This window comes from Vanessa cardui, chromosome 8, assembly GCF_905220365.1.
Source record: "Vanessa cardui chromosome 8, ilVanCard2.1, whole genome shotgun sequence".
In the NCBI taxonomy this organism is placed as follows: domain Eukaryota; kingdom Metazoa; phylum Arthropoda; class Insecta; order Lepidoptera; family Nymphalidae; genus Vanessa; species Vanessa cardui.
Genome location: NC_061130.1, coordinates 11,404,388 through 11,418,271, shown reverse-complemented (window position 1 = coordinate 11,418,271; position 13,884 = coordinate 11,404,388). Strand labels below are relative to the sequence as shown.

At 30.6% G+C, this 13,884-nt stretch overlaps 1 protein-coding gene across 1 annotated transcript in view; it reads right to left on the bottom strand.

Moving 5' to 3' along the window:
- Positions 1-1,336: 1,336 nt before the first annotated feature.
- The window catches only part of LOC124531695 (ATP-binding cassette sub-family G member 4), a 34,011-nt gene continuing 21,463 nt past the window's right edge, over positions 1,337-13,884 (bottom strand). The window contains exons 2-11 of the mRNA XM_047106193.1: positions 8,816-8,986; positions 8,365-8,501; positions 7,946-8,091; positions 7,031-7,269; positions 6,611-6,861; positions 6,175-6,343; positions 5,760-5,860; positions 5,240-5,395; positions 4,558-4,763; positions 1,337-4,164 (exon numbers count right to left, since the gene is read on the bottom strand). Coding sequence (XP_046962149.1) covers positions 4,023-4,164; positions 4,558-4,763; positions 5,240-5,395; positions 5,760-5,860; positions 6,175-6,343; positions 6,611-6,861; positions 7,031-7,269; positions 7,946-8,091; positions 8,365-8,501; positions 8,816-8,986 — 1,718 coding nt within the window. The 3' untranslated portion in view covers positions 1,337-4,022. The remainder of the gene's footprint in view (positions 4,165-4,557; positions 4,764-5,239; positions 5,396-5,759; positions 5,861-6,174; positions 6,344-6,610; positions 6,862-7,030; positions 7,270-7,945; positions 8,092-8,364; positions 8,502-8,815; positions 8,987-13,884) is intronic.

Sequence of the window (13,884 nt, the reverse complement as noted above, 5' to 3'; positions counted from 1 at the left end):
CATTTGTTGAAGGTACCTAAGCCGTATCGGTTCTAGAAAATCGCCGGCGGAAGCTGATTCCAAAGAGTGTTTGTGCGAACGAGAAAATACCTAAATAATTGACCTGTTGAAGACTTTTGGATTTCAATTTATTTAATAGAATAGTATTTACGAAAATCCTTAACAGACTTAAACTACTATTTGTTGTGTGAAGAATAAAAGAGTTGATGTTTAGGAGGGTATTGGTGAAATGAAATGGCCTTGAAATATACGTACGGTTAACAATAATAAAGTATTTTTATTTAAAACAACATAAAATCCCTAATCCCATATACTGTTTTCTTGCCCCAAACTCCTGCATCCCGTATACGACGTTCTCCCTCCTAAAGTTCCTCGCCCTATTAATGCTGAATGTTTGTGTTCTGTCCAATATTATGCCTTCAAAATTAAATTAAGCCTATTATCTCGACCATACTGTCTAATCTCCATAGTGTCTTCTAAATCGCACGTAACATTGGCGAAATAATCTGTGCCTTCTGGGCACAAATAAAAGTCAAAACAAAAACAAAAAAGAAACAACATAAAAAATTGTGATATGAAAAATAATTCATACTAATTGTGGGTATATCAAATTACCTTACTTTAGTTGAATCTTTTTGTGTAGATTACGTATACCATTATCGTTATAAGGGCAATCGTTGTCCACTTCTGAACTCATTCTAAGTTCGCCGAAGTTTCGGTTGTCCATCCCCTCATTCGGACTTATTGGGCTTACTTTGCCTTCGCAGATCCGACGACCATGCTCCAAAAGTTGTCGGTGTTTCCACACATGTATCTGACATGGTTAAATACGTTAAAATATCAATATAGATTTCCGCATCAAAATGGATTTTAGTACTATAAACATGGCAGCCAAAAAGTATTCTCGTCTGCTTTGTATCAAGCATATGTTTTGTTCAACAAACAAAGCAGGTAAATTAAAATTATCCTCGTTGGAACTCTGAAGCTACTCAAATAATTCGTACTTACATTCTGATTACTTTTAAAAAAAGTTGCAATTAGTGAGATAGCTTTAAAAGTAATGCTTCAATAAAAAATTGGTTTCAAATTTTGATTACTAAAATTGGTACTGCAGAAATAATAACTACGGGAAATGGGTTAACATTGTTAACAACATTTAAAAAAAATCTGTGTTTCGTTTTTTGGTAATAAGTAACTAGCCAATTCTTCTCTGTGTTTTTTTATATTTAATATTAAATTTTCTCCACGATGATTTAATTTTTTTTGAATTACTCAGGCTTTATCCAAATTAGTATAATTGTAGTGATATTTTAAATCATTAATACTAAAAATAAAATATTTTAAATGTTTTTATTTTCATTCCATACAAAAACCTTAATATAATTATCACCAGTAAATGGACATGTAAATATTTATTTAAAACTAAATTTACCTCGTTTTCTAAACGACTAAGGCCGTATGGCGTATTAATCCCTGCGAACTCCTTGCTTAGGTTACATTTATACCTAAACTTATTTATGAATTATATTCAAGGCTACATATACATAGTTTTTATGAAATTTCCATTAAGAATATTGAAATGTAAGAACTATTTCTATAAAGCATTCGACTAAAATTTCTTGTATCGAAGATATTATACATGTACTAAACATTAAAAGTTACTTTATGACTTATTACACATAGTAAGGACGTATGCGTTCAACAGTAAAAGTGTACTACTGAACTGTATAACTGATTGAAAATGCTACTTTAAATATTCCACTTTAAGAAAGCTATATCTTCTATGAAAGACACATTTAATTGAAAAAATAATCATTTACCCTCATATACATTATACCCGAGCATGTTTGTGTTTTTGACAATATTTTTAAGCATGTTCAGGAACACAACAACAGTTCAACTTGTCTGGAATTATTTTGGGCAAAAGATATAATAAATCAATAAAATGAAAAAATAATAATGGCGGTGTTAACAGTACTGACATTTTACGTATATATAATTCACTTCACCTTAAATAGTCTTATAAAATTTTCTTACAGATAATAAAATGAACATTTTTTTTAAAGCGTAACAATATTTTACAAAATTTTTAACTAAAAAAAATATTTTAAATTTCAAAAAAGCCAATTGGATCATTAAAAATTATCATAATCATTCGAATATCATTAAACGTTATAAACAAAAATTCATGCATCGTATTGTACTTATTGTAGGAATTTTATGATCACGGACCGATATAAATTTAGACAAAAAATCTTTGGTCTTAGTTCGTAATTAATTCTACGATTTCCCCAAGACAGAATGTAATTGAACTCTAATTTACGACAAGTTCCCCCGTCAAAGTTAGTCCATTTATAATTATACTATTTTTAATGATACACCGCTTATAATGTTAGCTTTATAATATTTTAAAAGTCACTAACTGCTATAAAATTATGACACAAATATAATTACATAAAATTCCCCTAACTCCTACTTTATACAATATCGGGAGGGATTTCATTATTATATTGTAATGCAGCGTCTCTACTAATTTGAGCCACCATTGTTATTTATCTAGTGCATCTCGCAATGTTTAACATAAAATTAAGCCACTAAATAATTAGTTAAAATAATTCCACATGCAAGTAATTAAATCTTCAATCCTAACAACATTCAACCCGACATACAAATTTGTTTATTTTAGATAATAGTATTTACAAATTAAAAAAATAAACGATACACATGTTTATTATATTTCATCCTATAAATTACGCAACTTCAACAAGTACCTAATATTACTGATAAACAGTTCTAATACAAAGTATCAATATACGTTCGTTTTATTAAAAATATATAGATTAAGTATTATATTATTATGATTAATAAAATGATAACGTTATTTTGAACGAATTGTATAAAATGCTAACTTTCATAACGTTGTTTTCGTCAATATAACATTAGCAACGTTGTTTATAACGTTGATATATAACGTTGCTATTTATCACAGAACTCATGGCTTAAATAAATAGCGATATTATTTGCATATTGATATCGGTATTTTTAGAAAAATAACCTCTTATATTTGTTTTAAGAGTAAAAATTATCACACCTTTATTGATAAAATCACTACCCTATATTTCAACCGAATTTATTTGTACATTTGAATAATAATTTAAAAAATATTTTGTTACATAACATACCAGAGCAATATATTCGTTATAATATCTTTCTCAATTAATCTCATTTTATTTCATAAATGAAATTGATAGAATAATATTATATAGCTAAACATTAATTTCAATTATAATTAATTTATTTTTATATCAAATCAATTTGACGAGTAATATGAATGTTAATTCGTTTCATAAACGGCACAGTAAATATTGCCTTTTTATATTAAATATAACGAGATAATTTGGCAAGTGATTGAATGAATGGAAGATAGTTTTTCGTTCGCTTTTTATGAGATCGTTATTTTGAAATAAGTACAGCAATGGTTTAACTTCCTTACTTAAATTCCATTTGAAGTTGATAAAATCGAAGTAATCAAAGTTGTCTAATCATAAAACCGCTTCATCGGTTGATATAAATACTATCTTTCATAAATATTCAATCATTTGGAATGATGTAGCTACATACATATTCGTAATTTTTTGGCGAGAAATAAGTCATTTTATGATAATAATATTTTTTTTATAATTATGTTAATAAATCTAACTCATTAGATAAATCTCAACTTATCACCAGTTTCTGGAACGTTGGTAATGATTGATGACGACGTTAGATTAACTAGTTTTAATTTATTCGACCAATTACCATTCGTTATTGGCCGATTGCCGCCACTGCCACAGTAGGCAGTGAACGTTCAGTATTTAGCTAAATATCTGAGTTCATCATTATTTCGGAAACTGGTGATTAGTTGAATTTACTATTAGTTAAAAATAAATAAATTGAGCAGTAAAATCCGATACTAATGCTATTGAAATATTTTCAACATATCTGTATTTATGTAATTTATAAGTAAGGAATGCTGATAATTCTTATCGGACAGCACTGAGTTTCCATTTGAGCAGGAAAAATGAAGCAGTCCTTAAAACGAGCAGCGTCACTGTTAGGGCGAGGATGTCCCACCAGAACATGTTTGGCGACATTGCGATTTCCTTCAGGAACGTGCGAGGATACCTGACAAAAATATTTGAAATTAAATGTTGTCTTGGACCAATTTCTTTCACTTACCAACTATACAAAACCATTAATAACGAAGATGATTTAGTTTCTGATGCAGTTTCATTGGAAATTAATCAACAGGTAGAATTTTTATGAATATCATTTCAGCACAGCAATTTTGTAGGAACTAACTAACAGAAGAACGCGTTCAAGAGTATCAGGCGTACACTATAGTCGTTATTATATAATATTCAAAAGATACATTAAATTAGCAAATCATGGTAAGTTGGCTTTCAACAGAGTGAGTCTTACAAAGTATTACGAGTATAGTACATAATTAGTTTGAAGTCAATATCAAAAGTTTAGTAACATAATAGACAGTAAAATAATAATCTTTATGAATTTTACCTGTAGTGACAGTATTTAGCTTCATTGCATTCCAAGGTGGGTCTATCCAGGCCATAAATTGCACCAATGTAGCCCTCCAATCCGTATCTTAAATATGATACGTAGGAGCCCCAGGCCAGGTACGGCGGCAGGTCTCGTAATGTGACACCGAAACCGGCAAACATCATCATTGGCACGGACAATGTTGGCCCAAGGAATGTTCCATTCTGTAAAATATTTTTTATACATGTCATATTCTGATTTTTTGTCAAAACATGAAACAATCTTCAATTCCTGTTCCACATACTTGCAAATAGGTCTATTAAACTCAAATTGTACTTATTAGTTTAAGCAACATGTAGCAACTATAAAAATATATTTTAAAAAGGAATTCCTACGGTCAAGAAACAAACTAGTTAAGCCACTACTACTATTCTACCATAAGACAATAAAAGCAAAATAAACAATATTTGATATCGAATTGACGCAATAAAATTCGAGAGCTTGAATAATCTATGACGTTTTGAACGCCCCAAAAGTTATTTATTAACAGAACTTTTGAAGCATAAAAATTCAGATATATTTATGAAGAATTATTAACATGAAGTCCTTAAATATGAGACATTGGTTTATTTATCTTGATTCCTCCTTCGATTGGAATAAACTATAAAAACTAATCCTAATGAATAATAGATGTTCTTACAACAACATTGAAGACTGCTCCGACCATAAGTCCGAAGCTCTGCGCGACCAGCACGGTGTAAACTGATATGGCGAAGAACATGGAGAAGCGCGCTATGTCAAGCGGCTGAGACGACATCAGGTAAACGATCACACTGAATATGGCACAGGATACTATCTGAAATTTATAAGAGAGCAACTATTAATACCACTATAATTATATTTATTTGTTATATGTATAATTTAATGACATTACACGAATATTACTAAGCCTAAAAGTTTTGACTATTTTTATATATATTCACTTATCACTTCCACTTACCATCACGTGTCATTGTGGCATGGCACCTGATGGTAAGTAGAAGTGGAGTCCAAATGCCAAGACGACCAGTACAGTGAGCAAGACTAAGTTGCACTAGTCATGCCTAAGCACTCGCTATACCGGCCCGCAAGATGACGCTTCACGCTTCGTTTGTAGGCACCCAGGTTATAAGAGGAACAATTAGTTCAGGTACAGTTGAAAATGTATATTATTTACTCACAGAAATTGGTAGATCCACTATTGTTATTGAAATGTAGTAAGAACCGAGAGAATACCATCTGTTGAAGTGTTCCTTTAATAGTATCGACATTTCTGATGGAACTGAAAAGAGAAAATTCAAGTGATTTAAAGCCATTTCTTCACCATTAAATCAAAAAGTGTTACATAATAAAAGATTTAATATTTTATTTGTTACATTCAAAATAATATCTCTTTACATAAGTTAATCGTAATGGTCTTGATTCATTTATATTGAAAAAAGGCCTTTAAAGTGAATACTATCAGAAAGTTATACCTGACAAACATTAATTCAATACTTAAAGAAATCTTTTTTTATGAAATACACAAAATAAAGATAAAATAGAGAAAATAGAATAGTATTATTTAACTACACTTATTTTGCAAAATCCACTTACACGTAAGAATGGTCAACATCATAGGTGACATCATGTGGTGCATGAGAATTGCAAATAGAAGATTGTAGTTCTCCAAAACACGAGAGCCTTCATTCCCAGCATTTATAAAGAGAGCTCCGAGCATAATACCCACTACTACGTTCACCATCAGCCTGAGATGTGTCATCGTCTGAAAAATTTGAAAACAAGTCAAATCAATAAAATTAATTATAAAACAAATTCTCACTATTTTTAAGCTTTGAAATTTCTAAATAAAGTTACGAGATATTAACATGTGTTGGTTATTTAAATATGCGATTTATTACGATTTATATTTGCTTAGGAATATAAAAGTTAAACTTTATTATGAGGCGATTTTATGTACCAGAAGAGTTGCATCCTTTTATATGATTAACAATATTTGACTAGCGTTTGGTTTGGTTCTCATTTTACTTACAGGATCACGTTTTGCTTTAAGGAATCCTCGTTTAATGAGCACTGATCTCTGATTGGATTGTGGCGTTTCCTCTTCCCCTGTAGTTGTATCTTGATCCCTCATTACACTTAATGGATACTGTTTTCTTAGCAACTCCATCGTAGGTATAGTCTCATGATCGTTGAACCATTGTAGTGCTTTTCCATTTTCAGCCTTTGTAATCAAGACCGGTATTTTATCTTCGCCGTATTCACCACATGCCAGTTCAATAACTGTAAATACGAGAAGATGAATTAAATTAATAATTCATAGACACTAATAATATTCATTTGATAAGTTTAAAAATATATTCAATTTATGTACTCTCTGATAAAGAATATATAAAGGAATCTTATAATTTATTTAAAATAATTACGTAAAGACAAATACAAAACTGCTTACTGTAATCGGCAGGATTATGATAAATCGGGCAAGGAATACCAGCTTCTTCCAGATATGGGACTAGGTTCGTCGTAGTACCCTGGTATAAACAGTTTCCAGCTGATAGCACATAAACTTGGTCGAAGAGAGCGAACAATGTGGCAGAGGGCTGGTGGACCGTACACACGATTGTTCGACCCTGGTGAGCGAGGCTTTGGCAGAGTTGAACTACTTGGCTACACGATGAACTATCCAAACCCCTGTTAAAGAAATAAATTAATAAGAAATTAAGTACTTTCGTCATATTCGCCAAGGCTTGGCTCAACAAGGCGGGGCTCCAGCTTTTGGAGAAAACAAAACATTAAACAATTTAAAATCAAAATACCTTTTCTAGTTTAAGTAATGAGACGTATGAAATAAAATTTAGAGCTGTTATTATTATATCTTATAAAATTACACTTTAATGATCACTGTATTATGAGGGTGTCTGACGTAGGTAGTGTGTTTTTTAAAAAATCATTCGAACAAAGATTTGTACGTTTATGATCATAAAAATAATATAAGTATATTAACTGTGACGTTTATATTATTACTCTGTCAGACATACATAAACAAGAAAAAAAGACTTTACGAACACAGTTAGACCAAATAGCCCTTATACAGTATTAAAACGTAATAAGTTTAACTTATATCCCTAACTAAAGTCCTACCATCGGCTTTATGTATCAATTTAACTAGACTGGCTGAGTGATACCACTCACTATTGCTTCAATAGTTAGACGATGCATGTATAATTTAAGTACTATAGATAAGATTTAGATCCCATAGTCAAACGCGCACTGACAGAAAAAGTATTTTATGGTGTTATTTTATATACAAGGTGGTGTAAACTTTATTTCATGTAATGAATGACTTCAAAGTAACAGCCTAACTTACGTGGTTGGCTCATCAAGGAACATTACGAGGGGATTGTTGATAAGCTCCAAGGCTATGGAAAGCCTCTTTCGTTGCCCTCCTGAAAGTTGAGCTCCGCGTGTGTTCATATGCTCGTATAGACCCAAATTTGTCAGAATGTCTTCAATCTAAAATGAATTCCAAAAGTTACAATAAAATAAAAACAGAAACCTTATAATTTGCACATAAAATATTGCAATATGAATAAAATAAAATACGTTAAACCTCATTTAAAAAAAATTGTTTGAAACTTATTAATAAATAAAACATTTATAAATGTAATATATTATTAATATGGTATAATTTCATTACTTTTGTTCTGTCTATTTATGTACTTAGTGCAAATAGAACGAAATGTACATATATGGTACTAGGACATTTAAATGTTAAGTTATATTTACCACTTCTCCCTTCTCGTACTTGTCCATTTTTGTCGGTAGTTTGAGATCGGCTGCTATTGTCATGTTTTCACCGACGGTGAGAAGACCTTGAAGTCGGTCGTCTTGTTGGATGTAGCATGACATTTTCTTAAATTTTTCTGTAAATATATTTTTGAAACATAAATTATGAATTTTATCTTCTTAACAGATCTATTATCAAATAGGTTGGAAGATCTAAGACATTTAATCACTAAAACTTTGATTAGAATAGGCTTTTGGGTGTACATATATTGAAATTATGATGTTCATAAAAGAACTTATTGGAATAAGTTCTTTTATGAACATCATAATTTCACTCTCTCCTTAATGGAAGAGTAAAAATTTAAAGGCGTTACTTTACTTTTATATTTTTCGTCATCAAAAAAATGTAATTTTTTTAATTTTTCATATTATAACATAACCAATTACTCACTCATGATTCTTCCACGTCCATTGATAAATATAGCCCCTCCGACACCGGTAGTTCTGTAGCCGGATAGAACATCTAATAACGTAGATTTGCCGGCGCCTGATGGACCCATGATAGCAATTAATTGTTTTGGCCGAAGACGTCCGTTGACTCCATGAAGAATTTGTTTGGTTCCTTTAACAAAAACAACATATTCATATTAATGACATTCGTCCTGTTTCATTAAATAAGATTCATTTAGTAATACGTAGAAGTTATAATTATAGTTTTATTTTAAATATAGAAATAAATTCGTCATTTGTTTTTTTATCATTGTGACTGTTTGTTTATTGGGGATAACTGACGTATGCGACCTTTTGAAGTTGTCAGAGTTTTTTTTATATTGTAGTATAGTATGTTCGTTTGCATTTTACTCATCTTGTCTATCGTGAATTTTTAATTATAGGAATATACAGCATGTTCTTTGATGTATTCTTATATCCTGTTTGTCATGAATATTCTAGAACCTCCCCTAAGACCGTTTATCATTTGACGGTTGTGAAGAATACACGGATATTTATTCAGACATAACTCTATAGGGCTAACTAATAATAATTAATAAACAGAAGTCAGTTCTATCTGATTATTTTTATTTCCATACCATTTTCCTAACTAGCAGTTAGTGGAATGATTTTCTGTAGTGCTTAATTACAGTAGGTATATAAGGAAATTTGATGTTTGTAGGTTTTTAGGAACCGGTTGAGACCGTACGATGTCTGTTAGTGAGCAATCGAATATGTATATTCACACTTGAACACAGCCACCAAATGTATTTTTGAAAATATATTTGTATGTTAAATAGGCCCGTTTTGTATATAATGGCATTAATTGAATGCCTCGACTTAAAGGTTTGAAACAGTAATCATAGAATACAATGCTATCTAATGAAATGTATATAATCTAAATGAAACAGAAATAATAATAACGCAACTGAAGCTGCGGATCGAAGTTTTATAATCGCTTAACGATAAATCGTGATTATGGGTTTGTATTAAGTATGTACTTCTATATAGTTATTATTTAGTTTCCATGACTTTGAATTTATTAACAGTATTTATAAAGTATTAATCTCCTAATAAATATATAAATAACTAAAATAGCTGAGATAACAGAATGTTTGAATATAGAATATTAGACAGAAAAATACTTACGTGTTTTTTTGCAATAAGTTTAATTGGTTTTAATTTTTACATTTAGTATGAGTTTTTAGCAATTAAATTGTCTTTATAGCCTCATGCTTGAGAAAGGAAATCTACATGAAACAAATGAAATGTGTCACGTGTATCCACTAAAAGCTTGAACAGTATGTTGGAACACATCAAAGGAGCAGCAGCTGAGAGATTTAATAGCTTATCTTAGCTACTCTTTTTAATGCAATATAATGAATTTACTTATAGCTCGGTACTAATACCTCGCCATACTCGCGGATATCATATTTCTCAGAATATACGTCGGTTCGTATCTCTCGATTTCGTGGTATTTCTTGTATTTGAAAATGAGGTCGATTCGGTTTTAATACAAGTATATTTCTCATTTTATTTAATTGTTGTATTATGACCGTTCGCTGACGTAGATCACGGACGCTTTCATTATTATTCCAATTATTATGCTGTCTTGATTACAATTTAATAATTCGTAAGTGGTTAGATGGCAATAGTTTGTGTGCCTTCATATTTCTACTAATAACAGTATTCTTAAGTTCTAATCCGAGTGCTTTAGCATAATTTGTAATCTGTTTTAAGATATAAAACTAGAAGTATTTGTTAATATATTCGCGTTAAGCTATACCAATTAATATTCGATGCATAATCAAAACGAATCGAATAAATATTTTGAGTTAGATAGACCATTTATTGAGAAAGACTATTGTGTATTTAACACAACACTGCCGACCACGGGTTGGACCACCAATGTTTTGTTTCTTAAAGTAATATATTGAAACATATGTTTATGTTTTTTTTATTTAATTGACGTTCCATTTTGCAAATAATATTAAAATAATTGATTTAGTGCTCGCATTCTTGTCACCAATCCACACGATCATATGTTTTAAAATTTACAATTGTATATTATTATTTAAATCTTGAATGTCAATTATAATTTCAACCTAGAAAAAATATCTTTTAATATTTTAAATCTTATCGATAATATTTACGCACGGCCAATAAACAAGAATGAAGTGTTGTTACCGATTGTATAATGTTACCAACGTCACTAGGTGTAAAAAAAACCGTTTTTTTTTTAATTAACGTAAACATGTTGTATATATACTTTGGACTTTGATCTTCATGACATAAATGCTAAGATTAACAATGCGGAAAATTACAGATAATTTAAAAATATATATATGTTAAGTGTAGATCAGCTGTAGTGATGAGTGAAGTGTGAACTTTGTACGTTTACATTCATAGGTAATTTGTAATCGCTTAGTTTTGACCTACATTACACCCACTCCTATAATGATAGTGTAAAATTGCGCAAAACTGTTATTGTGAAACTAAGTTCGTTGAGTTTTTTTTCATTTATTTATGCTACAGTTTGATGAACTCTAACCCAAAACTTTATGTCAATTGATGTATTAAGCATATTTTTGTTTTTTAATTGAACGTTTAATAAAATAACTAATAGTATTGCTTGCATTGAATAAGTTAATATATCTATGAAGAGACAGTGAACTCGTCTAAAATGTTTGTTAAAATAGTATATAACTACTTATGTTTTACGTTAAATGTTTAACTGTCAGAGTAGGTTTGTAAACAATGCCTGTTCAGCATACCGGACGCCATCAAATTAAAAACCTTCTCATGTTAACATAATATTCACTTCATATATCAAAGCGTACTAACTATCCGTTTAGCGATTACATTAAAATTAAACCTTTTTATTATTGCTGATACTTTCCTTAAATTTTGTGGAAAAACAAGCAAAGTATGTCAAATCAGATAAAGACTAAGACTGACTGTTAGTAATAATGAGGATCAAGGATTCAACAGTACTAACTACTATTACAAACGTAACTGCCTTAGCCTTGCAATTACTCCACTAAGTCACTGTACTATTACGGTGTGTACCGTATTTGACGTTTTTTTATGGTATAGGTTGGCGGACGAGCACATGGGCCACCTGATGGTAAGTGGTCACCATCACCCATAGATAATGACGCTGTAAGAAATATTAACTATTCCTTACATCGTCAATGTGCCACCAACCTTGGGAACTAAGATGTTATGTCCCTTGTGCCTGTAGTTACACTGGCTCACTCACCCTTCAAACCGGAACACAACAACACTGAGTACTATTATTTGGCGGTAGAATAACTGATGAGTGGGTGGTACCTACCCAGACGGGCTTGCACAAAGTCCTACCAACAAGTAAAGTACAAGTACGTCCCCATTTTAACTGATTTCGGCTATGATTACTTTCAAGGGAGTCTCTCCAACAACGCGTACATACATATGATACACGTATGACATATGTGCAGTATCTCAGATGTGTCACTTAAACAAGCACAGGTGCACTCACTCTTTGTCATTCTCATGATCCGCAAATATTTCAGACGTTGGAGCCTTGACCCTTCGCGCTTTATTATCCAGAAGAAGACCAACGAGTTATGTATTTGATCTGCTAGTGATGCTAGTGAATGAGAATTATTTTTGAATGACCAAATTTGAAGTCAAGTCATAAACCGAGGATGCGAGTCAATATTTGCTTGAGTAACATTACGTTAAACCCGGAACAAATAATTAAACTGGAATCCAATATTTATTGATTTAATACTTTTGTAAAAATTTAAAAATTACAAGCGCAAAGGAGAAACAACATTGGCAATGTCTCAGGGTTTACCATCAGAATGCGGTGTTTTAATTACATATCTACTTGGGTAGAAGTTCTACTGCATCATTGCGGTAATGGATACCTTGCTTGGGTAAAAAAGAATCATCAAAATCGAAACCCAAACAAAAGTTCGGAAATAACAAATAAAAAATAATCCGTCCTCCTTTATTTAGTCGGTTAAAAAGAGATGTTTTTTGCATTCATAATATTGCTTTGATACACTTTAACGAGAAGCACTATATATTTGTGGTAGATACAGGTTTTGGGAATTTGATAACAATCCAAATTGAAGTAAAATCTAAAGTAATCTAAAACCAAATTAATCAGGTGCGTTAGCAGTTTAACAGTTTATAAATAAATTATTATTAATAATATTTTTTTGAAAAATAGCAGCATTATACGAGTCTGGTACTAGGCTAACATAAGAAAACAGGAAGCTTAAAGTGTGAATTAATCATTTGCGTTAACGACAAGCAAGCAAATTTTTATAAATGAATATTTTATAAAAAAATTAACAAACTTTAAACTTAATACCAAGTCCTTATATAAATTTTATAATTGTTTGAATTTTATAGTTCGAAACAATTCAAATTATAAAATTTATATATTCAAAATACATTACAATATTTAAAGTTAAAATCTTATACTTACTTATACATTATGATTTCCAAATTAAGTGTCCGTTTATAATATTTTTTCGGATATAGAGCATATATAGCAGCAAATATAGCAGATGATTGCACGAGATGATTTGCATATACGGTCAAGAGCATAACAAAATTAATTTAAATATTCATATAAAATAAATAAACAACACGTAAAATAATACGTTGAAAACACTTTTCATTTTTTTAATAAACTTTTTTAATAAATTGTGTTTCGAGAATGATGATTTTTAGAGATTTGATAACTTCCCGCAAGATTTCTGAAGGCAAATTGCAACCAACAATATTATTGCTACTTATATATTTTGTCGATGTCAAATGCTAATTCAATTAGGCTACAATTGTAGTAAAAAGGCCGATGCTTATTACTTTCTTAATGATGTGTGAAGTTGTGAACAAGTCTTTATATGTCAATATATTTCGGTGCGGCCTATTTTCCTATCAGTGTTTACGTCACGCGTTCACTGACATCGTGATAAAGTTTGCGATACTTGTATTATGACCAAACTCAACACGTGCGCCTTTGTCTTCGTG